Source organism: Artemia franciscana, chromosome 1 (genome assembly GCF_032884065.1).
Source record: "Artemia franciscana chromosome 1, ASM3288406v1, whole genome shotgun sequence".
NCBI classification, from domain to species: Eukaryota; Metazoa; Arthropoda; class Branchiopoda; order Anostraca; family Artemiidae; genus Artemia; species Artemia franciscana.
The window spans coordinates 61,271,980-61,294,874 of NC_088863.1; the positions used below are offsets into that span (position 1 = coordinate 61,271,980).

The 22,895-nt window shown below is 35.1% G+C and overlaps 1 protein-coding gene across 1 annotated transcript in view; it reads left to right on the top strand.

Moving 5' to 3' along the window:
* Window positions 1-2,872: 2,872 nt before the first annotated feature.
* Window positions 2,873-22,895, top strand: part of LOC136032321 (protein amnionless-like) — a gene marked incomplete in the record, with an annotated part of 67,930 nt that continues 47,907 nt past the window's right edge. The window contains 3 exon segments of the mRNA XM_065712626.1: window positions 2,873-2,960; window positions 14,853-15,110; window positions 19,010-19,248. Coding sequence (XP_065568698.1) covers window positions 2,927-2,960; window positions 14,853-15,110; window positions 19,010-19,248 — 531 coding nt within the window.

Genomic DNA, 22,895 nt, shown 5'->3' on the forward strand with positions numbered 1-22,895 from the left:
CCTACTCGAATCAGGATTTGACTGGGAGAATATGACGTATCTTCACTCACAGAGGAGTTTCCAGTTGTAGAAAGGACAGTGACGAAGAAAATTTTCGACACCAAATACAATTTTTTGACGTATGAATATGATATTGCATTCTTACATTTAGAGGAACTGGTTGAATTCCCTATTATTTCACATATTTGCCTGCCATCTAGTGATGATATACTTGTTAGAATGGACGCAGCTGTTACTGGTTTGGGAAGATTAAGTGAAGGTGGAATATTGCCAATTGTTTTGCAACAGCTAGTTGATTCTTTTTTTTTTTTATCTTCTTCTTTTCTTTTTTCTTTCTTTTCTTATTTTCTTTTCTTCTCTTTTCTTTCTATCTTTTAGAAGAATGCTATAAATAAATGGTATCTCGCTGACATAAATGAAATAAAGGGGATTAAGATGTTCTAAATCCCTACAACATTTCAGATATTTTTTGCGCATTTTATTTAGAGACAGGTCTGCTAAAGTTTGGATTTGTCAACCATCGTCAGTAGGCCCTAAATTTTATCACAAGTTTATCAAAGAAACCTATTATGAATCCCCCCTAGAGAAAATTCTGGATGTACCACTGCACCGCTCACCCATGCATTAAAACAACATATTGCTTCTTATGGCACTTGGTATTAACCAAGTGACATATAGCGATCGCAAATTCTGTCGGTCGGTCTGTCTTTCTGTCTGACCCGGTTTTGCCAATTTAGGCACTTCCAGATAAGCTAGGATGATTAAATTTGGCAGGCTTATCTGGTATCAGACCAGATTAAATTAGAAACAGTCGTTTCCCTGATTCGGGTCGTTTCTCTGATTGGGGGGAGTGAAAGAACGGTTAATTCGGCCTCAAGAGTCAGCCTCTTGTGAGATCTCCAACACGTGTCAATATTTTTCTTTTATGCATTGTTTTCGTCCTTAATGCTAGAGAAGTTTTTTACTTTTACTATTAGAGAGGAGCGAAGAAAATTCAATGTTTTGAGTGAACTAGCTCCAGGTAACGTTTCTTTTTATTTGGAATTCCACCAACCAAGCAAAAGGGCGTGGCTTTCAAAGATAGATTTGCCACTTGAACAGACCGTCGCAACTCCTGAGTAGTACTTAGAAAGTACCCAACAATCGTATTCCTTCTTGCACTCGAATCTGTATATTTGTCGCTAGTTGCCTATCATTTAAAGTAGAGCTGCAAAGCAGAGCTATCATTTAGGAGCTGCAAAGCAGATTTGCGGCTCCTTTCTCTTCATAAGTCAAACTCAAAACCACTCAAATATACCATGAAGAGAAGTAAGGATAACGCCCCATGTGCCGTAGTGGTAGCAGCAGCATTAGTAGTTGTAGTAGTAATTCTAGTAGTAGTAGTAGTAGTAACACTAGTAGCAGTAGTAGTGGTAGTAGCAGTAGTAATGGCAGTAAATAGTTGTAATTCTAGCTGTAGCAGTAGGAAGAAGTCGCAGTTAAAGCTTTTTAGCTGTCGCAAATACGTGTCATAGTCGTAGTATTCCATTCTTCTTTTCCTGAGATTTCTTTTTCTTTTCGTTTTTGTCATGGCTGGCAGGTTGGGCTTTATATTTTTCATGCACATGGTGCCTTTTGGTTAGTTTGACACCTCCTCCTCCCTACTTCAACATGTCCTGAAACTGTTAATTTAATACTCTGAGCCGTTCCCGAGATATTGCTGACACGTTATTTTGGCAAAATGACTGCACATAATGTCTTTAGATTTAGTTCAGCTTCCCCCTAAACATTATCTGAATGTTTCACCTTAATCCTATTCGCATCAGTAGCAGCAGTAGCAGTTGTAGTCAGGGGCGTAATTTGCTATGGGGCAGGGGGCAATTGCCCCTCTAAGACCTGAATTTGCCCCCCTCTCAGACTCCAGTTTGCTCCTCCAGCTGAATTAAAACTGCATAATTCAAACATCACTAGAAACAGATCAGTTTTTTTCCACATATTTACCTTTATAGTACTATAAAGTACCTTTATCGTACTAAATAGTAACTTTGTGGTGCCAAATGACTTGTTTTAATGTTTTTACTGTCGTTTTCATTTGATTTTCGAAAATTGGCAGCAACTTTGCCCCCCTCCCCCAGGATTTTGAAGAGATTACGCCAACGGTTGTAGTAGTATCTCCTCTCTCTCTCTCTCTCTCTCTCTCTCTCTCTCTCTCTCTCTCTCTCTCTCTCTCTATCATCTCTCTCTGCTAGAAGCAGAAAAGTTCCAATCTTTTCAATATTAATTTATTATCACCGTCGGAAGCAGCCTATCAAAAAATGAAGTCTAGTCCATATTAACTGATAATTTAAACCTGTTTTGGAAATCTTTTTTTTTTATGTGTCTACTATAACCAAACTGTCTTATCTGTCCTGTCAAACTGATCTGCCCTGCTTTGTTGGATTTGCTTCCTTCTTGCTTGCTCGATAAATTGAAGCCTAATTTTGTAAGGTTTAAAAATGCGGGTCTTTTATTTTCTTTTGACAGTACTTTGTTTTTGTATACTGTTGGTGTTTTTAACTTTTCTTTAAATGCCCTGCTTATGGTAAGTTAGTTAAGCAAGGCTTCCAGACGTAAAGCTGAAATTTTCATGTTTAGTTTTGTTTTGTTTATCCATTGTTTTAATGAAATTTACACCTGCTTGTTCTTACATTTAATTCCGTTTTAAATATAAATAGAAAGACCGCATGGTTTAAGAGTTTATTTAATTTTAAGACGTATTTCCATAGAGATTTTGGAAATTCCCTCCCCTTACTCCCATTACCAAAATGAAAAAGAAAAGTTATTTTGCAGGAAGTGTTTTGAACTTTTACGTAATATGTGAGAGAATGTTCTCAGATTACAGTAATTTGTGGGAGTTATTCTCTGGAAAAACGCCGAATGTTGATGATCAAGGATCAGTTTTGTCAGAATGCGCCTGCTCGTAACTGGGATATGTCTATTCTGTAAGAAAAGAAATAAAGTATTCTAGCTTGGTTAAAATGGTAAAGTTATCAACAAGTAGGCTAACTCTCAACCACAATGTACTGGTACTTATATAAGTAATAATGGGGAATTCGCTTTCGAAGCAGTAGAGCGCTGTGTGATCCGAAAGAAATTAGGTCGAAGGAAATTAGTAGGCAGTAATGCTTGATTCTCACAAAACCCAATAATATATCAAATGGGATTCTTACAAAATTTTAATTGTTAAGGTTTTAAATATCGCATCACTGTTTCAGCAATAGCTACAGGCTAATAAAGAGTGAACCACGACCCATAGTAACGGATAATTTCAAAACGGGTTTTGAAAGAAAATTGTCTGGTGCGCAAAATTTTCCCTTTGAAGGTTATCAAATACGAAAAATATTATTTAAGTTTAAATTAATTTTGAAAGCCTAATACGGATACAAATTTTCGGGGATTTTGAAAGAGACTTCTTGAAAACCCTCAAAACTGTCGAAGGGTTGCAATGAAAAGTGTACGATTGGGATTGCTGTCGTTGGAAATCCTAAACTGGAGACTTACAGGCCCTTAACCAAAAAAAAAAAAAAAATACTTGTACTTGTATGAGAATTACGGATACGTCTTATTTTTTGGGGGGTGGTCGTATCGAGTCAGCTAACGTAGAATTTTTGGGAAAATACTCATTTGAATGGAACTCGCAATATGTGTATAAATGGCAAGCGAGATTGCGGTACAGCAAGTGCCATATTCTCTCATTTTATGCTACAAAATGGGAGTGTTTTCCGAAAGAACTTTAAGGTACGAAAAAACTTTAAAAACGCATCAATTATTTGTTTATATGCATTTTCGTTACGTTTTAACAAGTCGGACAAACATTCTGGGGAAAGGGGTTTCAAACCCCTTAACCCAACCTCCCCTTTCTGATATAGCTTTGTTTTTTTGCATTAACTGTTGCTTTGTTCTGTACTATCAGCAGTATTCATACTAAAATCGGTACTTGCTTTTCAGCTGCAGTAAATAAGAAAGGGCTAAAATGCTGAGACATGCAAGACAGTTCTAAGATAGCCCGTCGATTTTGTTACCTAAAACCTGATCACAAAAACTTTTAGCCCTCGCTATCTTGGAAAATAGGAAAATTTGCTTTTTCAGCAAGGGTAGCAGCATGATAGTAATTTTCTAAGAGGTGGGGAGGGAAACATAGCCCCAGATCCAAGTTTATCACCCCCTCTCCTAAATGAAATTTAGTGGCTCCAAAAATCTTGTCAAAACTAAGATAGGCCTATATAATTCAAGCACCCAAAGACACAGATCAGTTTTCATTAGTATATCTTTGACTTTATGGAACTACATGGTTTGTTTTTCATTTGGTAATTTTCACTAGACTTGGGAAAATGAGCTCCAACTTTGCCCCAACCCCCAGGATTCTAACGAAATTGCACCCTTGGGTGGCACTGACGTGTTTCTTTTTCTGCCAGGGCCACTGGGCTATAGCTAGATCGTAGCTAGATGATTAAATACCTAATTTATAAGCCACTGATTATATATAAATATTTTTAAGAATTTGTTTAAATACCTTATCTTAAAGTGCCACATGCTACCAAAACTGACACTTTATGGTTTGGAGGGGCTGAGCAGCATAAGAAAGGAGTTATTACCACTTTCATGGTTGAAATGATTATTTGGTGGTTTAAAAATTCCCTTCTTGTATATTCCTCCTCCCAGCCCCGTTAGTAATTTACAACTAAAGAATACGTTCTGAAAAAATGCATTGTTAAAAAAATATCTATTTATCATAGTGCGAAGAGGATAAGTAAAGGGCCAAGTGGGCTCTATTTACTATTATTATTTTTTCTTTTTACCAAGGCATTTTGTATAGAAGGGGTTGTCGTAGAAACTTCAGAAGGGGTCATTCAATTGCAAAATAAAGCTCTGTGGCTATTCTTCACATTCAAAAGTGACTGGAGGGAAAAAAGCCCCCTCCCCCTTGACAAGTCTTTTATTTCCCGAAAGATGTCTGCTAAAGACTTTGAGAAAATAGTTTTTTCTAGCATAGTTGAAAAGTTAAATAACTATTGATATAGTCATGTCAGATATGCTTTTATTTGCCTTTTAGACAGTTTTAAATTTTATTCTCACTGTGCATGGGTTTTTATGTTCTATTTTTTGCACTCCCTCCCTCCCCCCCATGATCTAAATTGCCAATGGGAGGTAACGTTTTTTTTTCTTTTTTTACGCCAAATTCAGCTTTATCAATGTATCAAACTATATTTTTCGACTTCACTTATTCACTTGACATTTTTAAGGTTGGAAAACATATTTCTAAGCACGCAAAAATACGAAAATTTTTCGATTTTCTTGTCACGTTTTGGCCATTCTCTTATAAGAAATTCAAGTAATGTCGTAATTCTTGGTCATTGAATAATTTCATCTGACAGTTAATTAATCAGTGATATTTTTTTCACGGCTTAAGTTAGAGCTACAGGCTTGTCACAAAATCCTATGTTACACAGTGAACATAAACTGAATAATTTTGTTTTTATTTTGTCATTATTGATGCAGTGTAATACTAAATTCACAAGTAGAAACAATGTTCGAAATTCTATCTATCGAAAATCTGACTAAATCATCTTTGGATTTCTGTATAGGTGTTGACCGACGTTTGTAATGAAGCAACGCAAGCCCCACGTTGAGTATTTGATTTTTGTTTCTTAGAGCTAATGAAAACATTTTTCTTTTCCGCACGTTTTGACTATCCCCAAATTCTGTGGGGATTTCATTGAACATCCCCAAAATAAAATTGAGCTCTACAAGCTCCCAACCCTCCCTCCAAAAAATAACTTTACCAAAAAAAAAGAAAAAAATGGGATTTTGTCGTAACCTTGTGTGTCTATAACTTAAAATTATACACAGACCTTGTGTGTCATATCTATAAACTTAAATTTTCGGGTATACTTTGGAGAATCCAACCTTTTAGGTAAGGTTTACTAATAGTGCAAGTTCTGATTTAAGTGCTGGATATTTCTAATTACTAATATGATCATAATTATGCCCGTGGCCTTGCCTTTGCATGACCTGTGTGCCTTTGCCTGTGTGCCATGACCTATTCTTTTTTATATTTTTTTTTTCGTTGTTGCACATAATGCAAGTGCTTGCCCAGAGGTATCGATTCACGAAAATGGAGAAGGAAGGAAAAAAAATATTTTCAATATTCAGGAAGACAGGAATTTTCTAATGAAAAGATGAAGAAAAATGTATTTTTAATAAAAATCGAAAAAAAGATTCCTCAAAACTTGCGAAAGAAGGCACACAAAGTCTAGAGAGTATTTGCCCCCTTATTCAAATGCACGATTTTACTGGTAAGAAAGAAGTAGTTGACGCCCTGTTTGTATTCTTTTTATATTTTTCATATTTTTTGTCTAATTTACTTTTCTTTTAGTCATTTCTTATTTTTTCCTTTTCCTTTCTCTTTTTACTTTTCTAAGGTTATAGACTTTTTTGTTCGTTTTTGGTTAAATCCTCGCAGTCTGTTTCTACTACTAATAGCAACTAGCTGCACCACCAAACCCCATGTGGCAAACACGGGTGCGCACGATCCTCTGCAATCCTAAACTATTCAAAGCCTCAATATTTGTCCTTTTATCCGTGTAGATTCAATTCCTTTTAAAATGTCTCCTTTGGTCTCTTCCTAAATCACTCTAGGACGACCTGTTTGTTTGTTTGGCACCAGATGCAATGGCCAAAAAGCAACAATCTTTGACTCTGTCATCATTCCCTCGTAAATGTAGCTTACCCATATTAAACTTTCTCTCGTTATAGACCTAGAAAGGAGAGTGAAATCAAAACTTCCAAACAAGTTTCTAAAACTCAGTGGCGTTCTGGCCTCTTTTGTGAGGCCAAAAATCTTTATTAGTCCTATCCTCTGTCTTTCATAAAATTTCCAGGTCAAATTAGCAAAATTTTCATTCATTAACAAAATTATTTTCAATTTATTCAGTAATTAATCATTTATTTTTTATTATTTTAGTTTATTATTTAAATTATTTAAGTACCGTTAAATATTTTCTATCAATTATTTTAGTAATTTTTATTTGATTACTTTTTAATATATTTTGCTAATTAATTTATAATTTGTTTATTATTTTCAATGTATTAACTGTATCCTCCATCTTTAATAAAAGTAAAATTTCAAAAATTAGAAAATTATTATAACCGATAGATTATCTGTATGAAATTATGCGTGTCAAATTTTTGCGCCCGGGGCGTGCTCCTCCCCCTCACCCTAGAACCATCCCTGCTAAAACTACCCTTAGGTAATAAATCTGCAAAACATTTAGCACGTTTTCTCAACCTTTGGAAGGGCCGACGTTTCAGAACCATACTTGACTACATTGCTTTGTCTTCGAGAATCCTAATCTTAGTACCTTCCTACTGAACGTTTTTCAGCTAAGAGAATACGCCTTGCACCCTCATATTCTACCTTTAGATCTTCACAGTTATCTGGAATCAAACAGTTCGTGGTAACGAACTGTAGTAAGGAACGACCCGACTAAATAGTAACCAAAAATCTAAAAAACGGAATTTTGATACCAATAGCTACATCAAAAGAATCGCATTTTAATGCTGATTTTAAATATATAGGTTTCATCACGTTTAGTCTTACCCATCGAAAGTTACGAGCCTGAGAAAATTTGCCCTATTTATGAAAATAGAGGGAAACACCCAATAAAAGTCATAGAGTCTTAACGAAAACCACACCATCAGGTTCAGCGTATCACTGTTGAAGTTTCAAGCTCCTATCTACAAAAATGTGGAATTTTGTATTTTTTGCCAGAAGACAGATCACGGATGCGTGTTTATTTGTTTGTTTGTTTTTTCGTTTTTTTTTCTTTTTTCTCCAGGGGTGATCGTATCGACCCAGTTGTCCTAGAATGTCACAAGAGGGCTCATAACGGAAATGAAAAGTTCTAGTGCCCTTTTTAAGTGACCAAAATTGTGGAGGCACCTAGGCCCCCTCCCACGCTGATCCCCCCCCCAAAGTCACCAGATCAAAATTCTGAAATATCAATTTTATTCAGAATAGTTGAAAAACCTTATAACTATGTCTTCGGGGACGACTTACTCCCCCACAGTTCCCGTGGAAGGGCCTGCAAGTTACGAACTTTGACCAGTGTTTACATACAGTAATGGTTATTGGGAAGTGTATAGACGTTTTCAGGAGGGTTCTTTCAGTTTGGGGGGTTGGGTTGAGGGGAGGGGGCTATGTGGGAGGATCTTTCCTTGGAGGAATATGTCATAGGGGAAGAGAAATCAAACAGTTCGTGGTAACGAACTGTAGTAAGAAGCGACCCGGCTCAATAGTAACCAAAACTTTAAAAAACGGAATTTTGATACCAACAGTCACATCAAAAGAATTGCATTTTAATGCTGATTTTAAATATATAAGTTTTATCAAGTTTAGTCGTACTAATCAAAAGTTACGAGCCTGAGAAAATTGCTCTATTTTAGAAAATAGGGGGAAACACCCCCTAAAAGTCATAGAATCTTAACGAAAATCACACCATTAGATTCAGCGTATCAGAGAACCCTACTGTTTAAGCTCCAATCTCCTATCTACAAAAATGTACAAAAAAATTTACAAAAAAGACAAATCACGGATGCGTGTTTATTTGTTTTTTTTTCTTTTTCTCAGGGGGTGATCGTATCGACCCAGTGGTCCCAGAATTTTGCGAGAGGGCTCATTCGAACGGAAATGAAAAGTTCTAGTGTCCTATATAAGTGACTAAAAAATTGGAGGGTATCTAGGCCCCCTCCCACGCTCATTTTTTTCCCAAAGTTGTCGGATCAAAATTATGAGATAGCCAATCTATTCAGAATAGTTGAAAAACCTAATAAAATGTCTTTGGGGACGACTTACTCCCCCACACTTCCCATGGGAGGGGCTACAAGTTGCAAATTTTGACCAGTGTTTGCATATAGCAATGGCTATTGGGAAGTGTACAGACGTTTTCAGGGGGATTTTTGGTTGGGAGGGGGGAGTTGGGAAGAGGGGGTTACATTGGGGAAATTTTTCATAGAGGAATTTGTCATGGGGGAAGAAGATTTCCATAATGGGGGCACATCATTTTCTGGCCATATTTAAAAAAAAACAATGAAAAAATAAATATGAAAAAACTGGAAGGAGCAGCATTAAAACTTAAAACAAACAGAAAATATTACGCATATAAGGGGTTCACCTCCTCCTAATACCTCACTCTTTACGCTAAAGGATTTTTAGTAATTTCAACTATTTATTCTACGGCCTTTGTGATTCAGGGGTCAAAATTTAAGCTTTAATGTAAAGAGTTATTGAGGAGGTATTGACGAGTGGGCGAACTCTCTCATATATGTAATAAAAACGTGCGAATATAGAAGTTTGCTACGTAAGCTAATTCGTAAGTTACGTATATCTTTTACTAATGAAAACGTTCATAAAAAACTAAAAGTTCTAGTTGCCTTTTTAAGTACCCAAAAATTCGGAGGGCAACTGGGCCTCCTCCCCCTCCCTTTTTCTCAAAATCATTCGATCAAAACTATGGGAAAGCCATTTATCCAAATAAATAAATATGCAAATTTCGCTTTAATTATATTCATCTGCGGAAAGCCGAAATCAAAACATGGATTAACTAAAAAACGTTCAGAAATTAAATAAAAAAAAACAAGTTTTTTTACTGAAAGTAAGGAGCGACATTAATGCTTAAAACGAACAGAAATTACCCCGTATATGAAAGGGGCTGCTCCCTTTTCAACGCCCTGGTCTTTACGCTAATGTTTTTACTATGTTAAAAAGTAGAGTTGAGAGAAAGAGTCAAACTTTAGCGCATATACTATTATAAACTTTGACTCCTTCTCTTAACTCTACTTTTTAAAACAGTAAAAAACTTTAGCGTAAAGAGCGGGGCGTTGATGAGGAGGCAGCCCCTTTCATATACGAAGTAATTTCTGTTCGTTTTAAGTTTTAATGTCGCTCCTTACTTTTCGTTGAAAAATTTGTTTTTTTTTATATTTAATTTCTGAACGTTTTTGAATCAATGCATGTTTTGATTTTGGCTCTCCGCAGATGAATAATTAAAACGAAATTTTCATGTTTATTTTTTTGGCTAAATGGCTTTCTCATAGTTTTGATCGAATGATTTTGAGAAAAAAGGAGCGGGGGAGGAGGCCTAGTTGCCCTCCAATTTTTTGGTTACTTAAAAAGGCAACTAGAATTTTTATTTTTTTACGAATGTTTTTATTAGTAAAAGATATACATAACTTACAAATTAGCTTACGTAAAGAACTTCTGTATTCTCCTGTTTTTATTACGTATATGAAGAGGTTCACCCCCTCGCTCTTTACACTAAAGCTTAAATGATATCCCAATTTCTTAAGAATGACCCCTGAATCTCAAAAAGGTAAAGGATAAAGGTAAAGGATACGGCATTAGACTTTACAGTCCCTACCGGCGGTGCTGATCTCCGTTTCTTGAACCTTCAGCCAGGAAGTGCAATGGGGGGTTGGGGGCCAACCATCCTGTGCTTTCGCACACCCTTCCTGTTTACCTTCCCCAGATTTCTCCAGGTACCCCCCCCCCCCACACACACACACAACCTAAAAATCCCCCTGAAAACGTCTGTACACTTCCAAATAACCATCACTATATGTAAGCACTGGGCAAAGTTTTTAACTTTTGGCCCCTCCCACGGGGACTGTGGGGGAGTAAGTCGTCCCCAAAGACATAGTTATAAGGTTTTTTGACTACGCTGAATAAAATGGCTATCTCAGAATTTGGCTTTGGTGACTTTGGGAAAATAATTAGCTTGGGAGGGGGCCTAGGTGCCCTCCAATTTTTTTGGTCACTTAAAAAGGGCACTAGAACTTTTCATTTCCATTAGAATGAGCCCTCTTGCAAGATTCTAGGACCACTGGGTCGATACGATTACCCCTGGGGAAAAAAAACAAAAAACAAACAAATAAATAAACACGCATCCGTGATCTGCCTTCTGGCAAAAAATACAAAATTCTGCATTTTTGTAGATAGGAGCTTGAAACTTCTACAATAGGGGTCTCTGATACGCTGAATCTCATGGTGTGATTTTCGTTAGGGGGTTTTCCCCCCCTATTTTCTAAAACAAGGCAAATTTTCTTGGGCTCGTAACTTTTGATTAAACTTATATATTTAAAATCAACATTAAAATTCAATTCTTTTGATGTAGCTATTGATATCAAAATTCCATTTCTTATAGTTTTGGTTACCATTGAGCTGGGTCGCTCCTTACTACAGTTCGTTACCACGAACTGTTTGACTGTCGCTAATTCTTCTTCACAAAACAAATCTTCCTTCACATCCAAGGTATCACAAACTTTTTCATTTTCATCTATATCTTTTCCTGTAACTGTATCTCGGTTTAGCACATTCTCAAAATGTTCCGCCCATCTTTCTTTAACTTTTTCCTTATCATTAATTGTGGCCCCATTCCTATCTTTAACTGGGACTAGTCCGGATTGACTACTCCCTCTCAATTTAAATGAATAAATCAGTATTAAAACGGGTAAAACTTAAAATGCAAATCAAGCTCAAAATGAACAAAAATCACTGCGAACAAGGGTTTTGATACCGTCCCCTTGCCTAGCCGTAAAAACATTTTGCTTACTGCGTTATTGGCACTTTCCTGAAAACGAATTATATTACAAATATTTTCTTTTTTACTTATTGCAACATTGAAAATGAAATAAAAATTACAGTAAAAAAAAATCTTGGACTTAGCCTTTAGCAACTAATATCATAATATATCAAATATTCAATTTAATTTGATTAGTTCTTTCCAAGATTGATCAAGACACATTTAGTTTTTGGGTCTAGGAATTTACCCCCCCCCCCTCAAGGAAATACTCTCCCCCTGCAGAAAATACCCCCCAGAAAATACACAACTCTAGGAAAAATAACCTCTCCCGCGCAGAAAATATGCACCAGATAATATCCCCTTCAGAAAATATCCCCTCCGTAGAAAATAACCCTGCCCCCAAAAATACCCACCACGAAAAATTTACGAATTGTTACTGTGGACATTTATCAAAATGCTAGATTTAACTCAGTTGGTCCAAATTATCTTTCATGAAGTTATGTTTAGTGATGTATAATTGCACACCAGGTACTATAAAGGAATTACAATGGGTCATTTTCTAGGCTTAGGCAGGTTGTGTGCCAAATGTTTAAAAGAGTACATCTTAGTGATTAACACATGTTTTAAAAAACCGCATTTTAATCGTCCAATTCCCCATGAACCTTTAGGTAAATATAAGAAAGGGTCTGGGGGGATATGAGCTAATCTATCACCTCCCTTCATTAGACCAAGCCTGGATAAGGATGCTGCTGGTTAATGCAACCCTTTTTATTACACAAAACGCTTCTTACATTTATTTCAAAGTTTCTTTTAACTAAACTTATTTTCCTCATATTTCTAAACATTACATGAAGTGATGTGTAAATACTCATCAGCTATATCAAGGAGTAACGTGGGACAGGCGCCTAGAAAAAGTACATTCTAGTGCTCAAAAAGTTCTAACTCTCATTGAAATTTTGTACAAAGTCAGGATAAAATTTGGGAAAGGGTTGAAAGTTAGAAATTTATATCTAATCCCATTTGATTCCTGGGAACAATTTTGGTCTGCAGCTTTCTTTATCCCAGGCCCAGCTTAAAGTATTCAGTTGATAATTTTAGCCAAAAGGCACTATATGTTGAGTCCTGCTACTGTTACTAGCTCTACCGCTACTACTACTAGTACTACTGCTAAGGCTTAATGTATTAACGAAAAATTTTCGGGAATCTTGTGGGGGGTTAGAATTAAATCAAAGTTCCCCAAACTTTTTTTTCTCATAGACCGCTTTCAAAATATGCCACTTCTGATGGACCTGTAGGTTCATTTCAATGAACCTGTAGGTGGAATTTCGTCAAAATTTGGGGGGGGGGGACAAAGTTGGAGCCAATTTTCTCAAATCAAATGAAAATGACAGTGAAAGCTGAAAGTGAGCTACATAATAACAAAAAAGGTAAAGATATATTAAAGAAAACTGCCTTGTTTCTGTGGATGATTATATTAACCAGGCTCACTTTAGTTTTTACAAGATTTTTAAGGAACTAAATTTCCGCTGGGGGGACAAAACTGGGGCCTGGGGGGAGGAAGTGAGGTCTAAAAGGGGAATTCGAAACTCTTGTCCCATAGCCAATTACACCCCTGGTACATTTCAAAACATCCCCAAAGCTCGACAGTAAATTTGAAGATTTGACCTAATTAAAAATATCTGTATTGTGGCTTAGTTCCAGCTTCCAACCAGGAACTTGCAGTTTTCAAAAAAAAAAATCAAAATTTACTGGTTAATTAATTTTTTGATTCTGGTGTGAGTGGATGTCGAAAAAGTAAAGTTTGCCAATCAAAAAGTGATTCCTTCCAACTTTCCTTTTCTTCTCGTAGGACAAGAACTTCTTCTCGTAGGACAAGAAACCAATCAATTATCACTTTTTTTTTCTTAGAAAACTTTCGGTTTGGAGTGGTGAAAATAAAAGGAGATCAGATTATTTTCTTGCATTTTTTCTTTTTTTAATTTGTAACTAGTAAAAATAACTACACTCTATTATTATTTTTATCATATTGTATTGCAATATGGTAAAAGCAGTAGAATAATTAAAATTAAACGTTAATAAAATACCCTAGCTTCTAAACTAGCATTCACAAAATAATCCTAATTTTAAAGCAAGGAATGTACTTAATGTATTGTCTACAAATTGTCAATAAATAGCTTCTGTTTTCTAGAACTCAAAATCAATTGTTCTGTGATTTTCAATTCGCTTCTTTATTTTAAAAGCTTTATAACGACACTAAAACCTTCTTCAACAAAATATGACTAGGGATGGGCTATAAAAAGCCTTTTCACAAACCCCCTGAGTCCAGAAGATTTTTGGGATATTTTGCCTTCAGTCCGAATGTTTGATGCCCTGTTTTAAGTTTTATTTTCAGCTTCTGGTTAGTGTTAAGCTCGAGTAGCTCCTCTTGTAATATCACATTTTCAACATTCATTTCATCCAATGGATTTGTGATCCATGGTGGTATTACTATCGTTAGAACATCTTCAGTCTGATTTTAAGGTCGTCGTGCCAGGCAATTAAATATTGAACGTATGGGTGAATATCTTCATCGAGACATTTTCCTCTTGATAAATTTAAAAACTGGAAAATTTGCACGAGTAATATTTTGTTTTATAAATTTCAGTTTTCCAAGTAAAACTGAAATTACATACTTTGTTTTTTTTTTTATTCCGGCTATTCCATAGTAATTCCAAATTTAATTTCAACGTATTTTGGACAAATCAAGACAAAAAAAGGATATGGGCTGTTGCTTGTCTGCCTTTAATGGAAGAAATCAAAAGTTCAGACAATCAACACTGTGCTGTCGACAATTCTCTTAGATCCAGTATGTTCAGTTACTAATTCAGTTATGTTCAGTTACTATTTCAGTATGTTCATTCACTTAGTTTCAGTTACCTGATTATTCTTTTGGCGATCATACACAACAGGATATGAGTGTTTTAACAGAATAGGATTAGTTAAATATTGCTATAAAATAAAAAAATTACACTTGGTAAACTGATTATAATTATTAAAGCACTGAATTGGTAAGATCCAAAACAGAATGAAACCAAATGAGCTTATTTTAATGTAACATGTTTTCATTAATGATGTTTTGGTATGCTTCGGTAAATTCGATTGAAAATACTTTAAAGTAGTAGATAGTATGAAACCCAATTTGAAAGTATCTGCTGATGATATTCATTATTTTTGTTCTTCTATTCTAATTGATCTATGTAGGTTTTCTCATTTTAGTTTTCGTAACTTTAACTGAGTCAGTTGTGAAAACTTGGAAAACTCAGAGTGATTGGTATTCAACTAATTGGTTCAATAATGTCCCACCATCCTGTCCTTCTGATAGACTACACTTTCCTAAAAAGGGGATTGTTTTACTTCCAATCTTCGGGAACCTGGAATTTAAGGAGATAGTTTTACCAACATCCGGTGAACTTGTTCTGACTGATAAGGTCTTTGTCCGCTCTCCCTCTGATGAGTCATTCTGTCATGGGAAAAGTAAGTTTTTATGAAGATTGATAATGTGTTTTAAATTGTCCTTAGTATTTCTTTTATAAGCTTTAAGAATCTCAAGCTCAAATGTTTCAAGTATTAAAAAGATTTGACCCTCCAACATTTATTTGACCACTGGAACCCATATTTCGAAAATAATGTCGTCTCTAATAAATTGTTTAAAGAACCGATGTGTCTTTGATAGCGTCGTTTATGATATGAAGGGAGCCCCCTCCTCAATAGCTCAAATTTATGATTAAAAATCATAAATCATAAATAAAATTTGCTCGATAAAAGAGACTAAAATTAAGAAACCCTTAATACAGCTCTTTATTTTTTTTTGAATAAATGATTCATTTTGTTTAACATGGCTCAATATCTACCGTAAAACACCACATGTAAAACTGTTGCATGGCCTCTAAAAACTTCCCAGTTAAAAAAAAACGTGGAATAAAATATTTGGACTGAATGTTTAATCTGAATGCAAAGGGTAGTCTGGTATCTTATTGTTGCAAAGATGTTTCGGGTATAAAGTAAAAATTATATTTGCATGATTCTATTAAGTCGCTGGGAAGAGTACTTCAAATAAGTACGAAGAATATTGAAAATTGAAGGGTATATCAGCTAGCTTTTATTGAATTATATTTATTCTGAGTAAACACTAATTTTTTAATTATTTAATTATTTCGCTTGTTGCAATGATCTTGTGGCTATGTTTTGCAATGTTATCATATTATATGGTTACCTAAATAATGGTGGAATATGGAGGGTGGGGGGTGTTTCCTAAGAACAATATTTTTCTAATGAACTGTCCCTGAAATGATAAGCAACATTTTCTTGAAAATTGCTTTGGAATTTCCCAGCCTTCTTCTAAAAAAATCATATAAGGCCGTCTTTTACAAAGATAATTCCCATTTTGATGCATCAGTATAAATCATTAAACTTCAGTGTAAGAACCATAGGTATCTGGAGTGGAGGCTTCTCTCATATTTATATTACAATGTAAAAACCGAACAAGAATTGAGCATAAAACTTGTTTTTCTCATGAAAGTAAAGATCAGCCCTAAAAATCAAAGTAAACAGAAATTATCCTGTATTTATAAAAAACCTTTTATTTCTCCTTTCTATTCTTTATGATGAGGTTTGAATTTTTTCTTGTCTACATATCTTTAATGAGCTAACAGTGCTTTGAAGAGTGCCTTGAAGTGCCTTGAAGGCTTTATTTATTTTACTTTAATTTCAAAAAGCCTGATTTGTTTTTGTCCAATGCATACAGGGTAGAATGCTTGACTGGTTTGTTCAGTTTGAGACAAAATTACTCGGAGGGTTGGGGGGGGGAGGGAGATTTCCAAATATTTGATTTGAATATCTTTTCTACACTGTGTATATGAAGTCAAAAGAAATTGATTAATTAATTAATATAAAGGTAAGGTAATGGAATCTTCAGTCAGACTAGGATTAACTCTTTTGTTAAAGGCATGTTGTTTGAAAAAAAATAACGTTAGTATTCACTAGCTTCAAAAACACATGCAAACAAATCCAATTTGTATTTTTTGCAGATTCCAAATGTGTAGCTTCTTTGATTAGTTTCATTTGAAAAAAGTATATTTCCTCCCCATGTATCCAAGAAAGGGCTGTAATGGCTCTACAAGGCTCATTTTTCAAAAACTGCTATAAGTGGTGAACATTTTCAAAGTCAGTCTGGAAGTGCAGAGAGTCTTATTGTTGTTTATTGTCTTATTTAAATACTCGGAAACAAAGAATGGAGAATATCCCTGCTTGTTGTCTAAAATATACTGCTAAAAAAGTTAATTCTTATTCTTATAAGCAAGAGCAATTTGAAAAATTTGGGACTGTTAATATTTTAACAACTTCATTTACCAGTCGTTGATTTGTGTGAACTTAACTGGTTTTCATACTAACTAGGTAGTGGTTTTGGTACTTGCATGTTATAGCAGTCACTCTCAAGTTCTTGATCTGAGTAAAACCAGTTTTTGTGTCTACATTCAGAGATAATTAGGTTAGTCCCTGGGAGATAAACTATTATGAAGGTACAGTGTAATTAAATATTTAATATATAGGCTTGGTTAGGTTAGGTATGTGATATAATACGTGATTGGCAGACTACTTCTCATAATTCTATGTTGTAGTTTCCACAATTTTGTTACTAAATTATTATATCTTTATCATCATTTGGTATATTTCGATAGAATTAACCTAACTTCTCTTCTTTGGTGTGGTCGCTTTAACATGTAAGTACCGTTTTTTTTTTTTTATTCAAAGCACCTAGTTCGTTAAGTTACATTACGTTAAGTGTAAGGCTGTACACTTGACCAAATCTTCTCGCGCTAGGCTGACGTTAAAATTAATAAAACCCTCAAAATTCTCTATTAAATGATCTCAGTCAACAAAAACACAATATTTTAAAATATAGGATGCAGATGGAAATTTAAGCTTTGGCCAAGCGGGAAAGGCTTTTTAGAAAACCTATATTTAAAACCTATTAATTCTCTTGCAGAAAATTTATGTGGCTGCTACCATGACTTTTCCATAGCTTAATATACACAGACGATAAATAACAGTTGAAAGAAAAGATAAATCTTTTTATTAGACGGTGAAAAAAAAAAAAAAAAAACAACCAAAAATACTGGATATTTCGATCACACATACAGTGAGCGTAATGGCTAATGTATATTTTTTTAGTATATCTGCTGATGAAGGTCATTGTATATGTGATCGAAATATTCACTACTTTTTTATTGTTTTTTCACTTCTAATAAAAGGATCTAGCTGTGTTTCAACTGTTATTTATTGTCATCGAAAGGCAGTGTGTTCTTCGAAAACAAAATCAAAAGCAGAACTTATGTAAAGAAAAATGATATGCCGAGCTCGAGTCTGATTGGCATTGTTTACTACAGGGATGAAATTTGCCCCATAAGATTATATAGTTTACTAAAAATGTTTAAGTTATTCCAGCTTGAAAAGGTGTTGGGCATAGTTTAAAAGGACTGTTGTATTGTACAAAAAATTGGGATGGTCTTAATATCTGGCTAAAAGGCGGGAGGATGACTCTAACACTTCTGGTCATCGTAATTTTTCTTGACTGCGCAATTTAGTGTCAAATGCCATCTTGTAGTGAATTGAATCCAGAAGGATGATTTTTTAAGAACAGTTGGGATTTATATGGAAAATCGAATTTCGGGCTATGATCAGCAACTGGGTCTGCAGTTATAAATTTAACCAATTTCTGTCTCACTCTCCATGATGAAAATGACTCATTTTAATTTTTTTCAAAGAACGAAAAAAAAAAAAAACCTATCCTGTGTGAAAACATGCTTCAAAACTGACACTAAAGAATTACATGATACCAGTAATTGTACGGTAGGAAAAGATTTGATTTGGATGTTTTGTAGGATATTGTTTACAAGCGAAGTAGTACTGGCTCACTTACATGTCTAGTAAAAGTGAAGCAATCTTGGCATGTCTTAATTATTTCGATAGGCATAATTTTGAGTGTTTAACAAAACAAACTTTTTACATTTAAATTGGGCAAGAGTCGAAATCATCAACCGTATGAGTATGGAGACAAAGCAATGGAATTGGGAAAATTTATTGTTGTCCCATCGCAAATTGTTCATCCGAATGACACTCATTATTCATCCGAATGACTCGTGCAATTGAATGACACTCATATAAAATAAGTGAATGTTTCAATCAAATATTTCTTGTTTCTTTTTTTTATGTGTGTAAATGTGTCCTCTGCCTTAGTTGCTTTGCTTCTGCCTTATCATATAAGTGGCAAATTTGCCCCTCTTATAAAATACTTTAACTTAAGTTTGTGCTATCTATACATGAATCAAGGTTAGACATTTTTCACTCTGTTTTACTTCATATTTTAATCTTAGATGTTTATTACAACACAAGTGTCCTAAACAGCTGGTTCGACCCAAGTAGCTGGATAATAGACAAATTTGAAGGTGATGATATCGATGGATGGGATCCCAGTAAAAGCAACTTAGCCATTCCTCATGGACAAAAAATTCCTTGTGAAACAGATGTTGTTAAGTTTCCTCAAGATTCGATATTTCAGATTAACTTTGAAGGTGAACCAGTAATAATCTCTGAATGGATAACTGGTGAAAAGGTAAAAAAAAAAGAAAAAAGGGAGAAAAGACTGTAGTCTCCCATTCCAAATCTATTTACGTTGCTTCAAGCTTTACTTAGTTCAGGGATTATATATCGTGGAAAAGGAAAAATATTTACATGCATAAGAAACTGACTTCGCTAAGCTTGTTCGCTCACTTACCAATGGTCTGCATAACGCGCATCCCAACCTCTTGATTCTTTGCCTTCAACCAAGATAGTGATGTATGGATCAGATGGGGACAAACCATCTGATTCTTCCCGTGCCCCTCCTCCCCTATTTCTTTAGGTGCCCATTTAGAGCTGGGTTGACTCTGGATAAGCTTAGAGTACCGTTGACCACCACTTCAAGTCAAATAATCAACGATACATAGACTTGAACCACTGCCCCTTCAGCGGTGGTCACATGCGTGTCAAGCAAGAATTCTATGTATAAACACGTGTCTGGCAAGAAATGAATGGCTAGGCAACTAGCTTTCAGAAGTAAAATTTGGTGCTTGGCTAAATATGTTGCAGCAAAGCATCCCATTCTAGACTCTAGAACTCTAAGTCTTGGATTTTCAACTACAGCCAATCAGAATTTGTCATGTTCCACTGTTTTCATTATCTATGTTTCCGTCTTAAATTGAAATATGACTTTTGTTTCTTCGTTAATCTTTTTTTCTATTTTAATCAAATATGGAGCATGAGACATAACAGTGAAGCACGCCCAAGCAATTGTTTGATTGGTCTAACCCAACATCTTAGTGACAACAAAAACAGGAATTACAATCTTGAAGTCTTTCCCAGTATAATCACTCTTGATTGGTACGAAATGACGACTGTAATCCATTTGAAACTAAATTTGTAGTTTAAGCTAAGCACTGAATTTTAATTGTGAAAGCTAGTTGTCAAGACTTTGATTTCTGGCCAGACACGTGTATAGACATGGGATTATAGCTAGACACGCATATAAACACCACTTTATGGACACAGGGTAATAAATTTAGCTTGTCAAGGACTAGGAAGGATAATTGTCAAAAGGTTGTTCAAGCATTATCTAAGAAGCGGCTGAGAATATTGGGTTATAACTTTGCAGGAATGTTGAGGGGAATTTCGAAAAGTGATCTGGGAGAAACTAATGCCCTTTTCTTGCCCCCTTAACAATGATACAAATTTTGAAAGCTATTTTATTCAAAATAGTCAAAAGGTCTAACTATTATGCGTTTGGGAAGGTCATGCTTCTACAGCCCAAGTGTCTAGGAACATACGTCATGCAATTTGTCCATTTCTTATGTATAGGATTTTATAGGTAAATGTTTGATCCTGGGTATGTTCAAACGGCCAAGGGTATTAGAGTGATATTCTGGAAATGTGGAGAGGTATATAAAGCTAAATCAAAAGACACTGTGTGTATCCAAAATATCAAGAAGTCTTTTTTAAAATATGTTGGGAACGGACAAGGGTATTAACTTAAAAAATCATCAAAACACAAAATTTAAAAAAAAACACTGCGTACATGCTTCTTGTCAAAAGGGTATACACGCAGTATCACTAAGAAGGCTAAAGGTTTAAACTGAAGCTGTCAGGGGATGTTCAGAGCTATTATAGAGACTGGTTAGAGGACAGCCAGCCCCTCACTACTTATCTTATCTAGATGCCCCTCCCCAAAACTAATCAATTTTTTTAAAAATTGTTCAAAATAATTGAAAGGTCTAATAACTATGCCTTTGGGGAAACCAAGTACCGCACAGTCCATGGTCAATATTTATAAATTATGTAATTTGCCCATTTTTTACAAACATAATTTATCATTATGAAAAAGAGATTGCTCGATCGTAGGTGTGTCCGAAAAGCGAAGGGTTTTAAAGGTGAAACTTCAGGCAATGTTGACGGTGGTGCAGAAGTAATCAAAACACCCTGTGTGCATCTAGGCTAGCTTTAAATGGAATCTGCAATATCTTAGGACTGCAACTACAACTACATGCGTCGACTGTTTGTGACTGCGACTATAATTATTTGTGGCTTTGACTGTAAATACTTGTTACTAAGTCTGTGATTATTTCTGGCTCCGATTTTTTGCGACGGATGCGGTGACTGCAAGAGCTCGTGACTTCGGCTGTCACTACTTCTATTTGTTAATGCATATACTTGTGACTTTGGCTAGTAGAACTATAAATACTAGCTGTTACGAATGCTAGCAAATGTGACAGCTTGTAACTGTAACTGTGACTAAGGTTTATTACGATTCCGAGTGGATCTATTTCCGACTACCGCTGCTTGCAACAGCAATCATTTGCTTCTGTGGCAAATTGAAGCCATGACTACTAGTTGTTATGACCACTTTCAACTTGCTGCTTTCAACTGCAATCGCTCTATAACTACTTGTGACTGCAAGTGCAACAACTTGAGACTATGAATGCGACAACTCTTACTGTAACTGCCACTTCGTGTAACTCTGACTACTAAATTTAGTACTGCTACTACTACTGCAATTGTGATTGTAACTGCAAATACTACTACAACCCCTCCTATTACGACTAAAAATATTGAACTAGATCAAGAGGGTTTATGTGCATTCTTCTTGTCGAAAAGGCTTAGTGCATCCAGATTGTCATAAACGTTTTTCTGCAATATCTCTAAATTGTCAAAGGGTATTAAGTTGAATATGTCAAAGAATATTGAGGGGGATCTTGTATAAAATTAAAAGGTGCTTTGTTCATCCAAATTGTCAAAAGGGCGCACAAGGTTGTCAAAACACTACGCCCATAATATCTCAGAGATACTGAAGGTTGTTAGCTTCGAGCTCTTGGAGAATATTGGGGTGGACTTTGAACTGAATCAATATAATACTTTGCGCATCCCAGTTGTCAGAAGATGTGGCTTATATGTGCAATATAACATGATTGGATGCAGGTATTTGGTTGAAGCTTTCAGGGGACGGTTGAACTAAAACCAAAAGATGCTATGTACATCCATCTCGTTAAAATAGTGTTCACAATAGGTGAACAATTTCAGGAACATTTAAGGGTATTAAGTTGAAACCTTCAGAGAATGCTGAACGAGATGTTACACTTGATCGAAAGAAAATATATGTATCTCTGGTATCAGATAGGTGTATCCAAAACAACTCAGGAGCGGCTAATGACATTTAGTTAAAACTTTTAGAGAACAGCGAAGGGGATGCTGAAATAAATCAAAATACACTAATTAGAATTAATGAATTAACATCAAATATTTTGATTCTTCTGCCAAAGAAGTACAAACTAAAAACATTCATCAAATTAACCAATAGCAAACTTGAGTGATCAAAAACATAAACAAGTTAAGATAAAAAATAAATATTTGAATTTTTTCAACTTACTCTTTTTTTTCTTCTTCGTGACATCAAAAGAATACCGAGTGTATGGTTAAATAGAATCGCCAGCATTTATCAAATTCAAATTTTTTGCCTTTCTAAATTTTTTGATGTGAACAGATTTTGCGGTTTCACCGCTGCGGCGATGCAGTGCAGAATACACAACGCATTGCTTTTTCCCCAACGCAGCTGTCTGTGTGAACAGGTTATGTACAGTAGTCAAGCCATATTAAGAAAATCTAAAGATCATAAAAACATCCTAAAATGGTTTTTTGTACTATAAGAATATCCTAAAGTGGTTTATGTCTTTA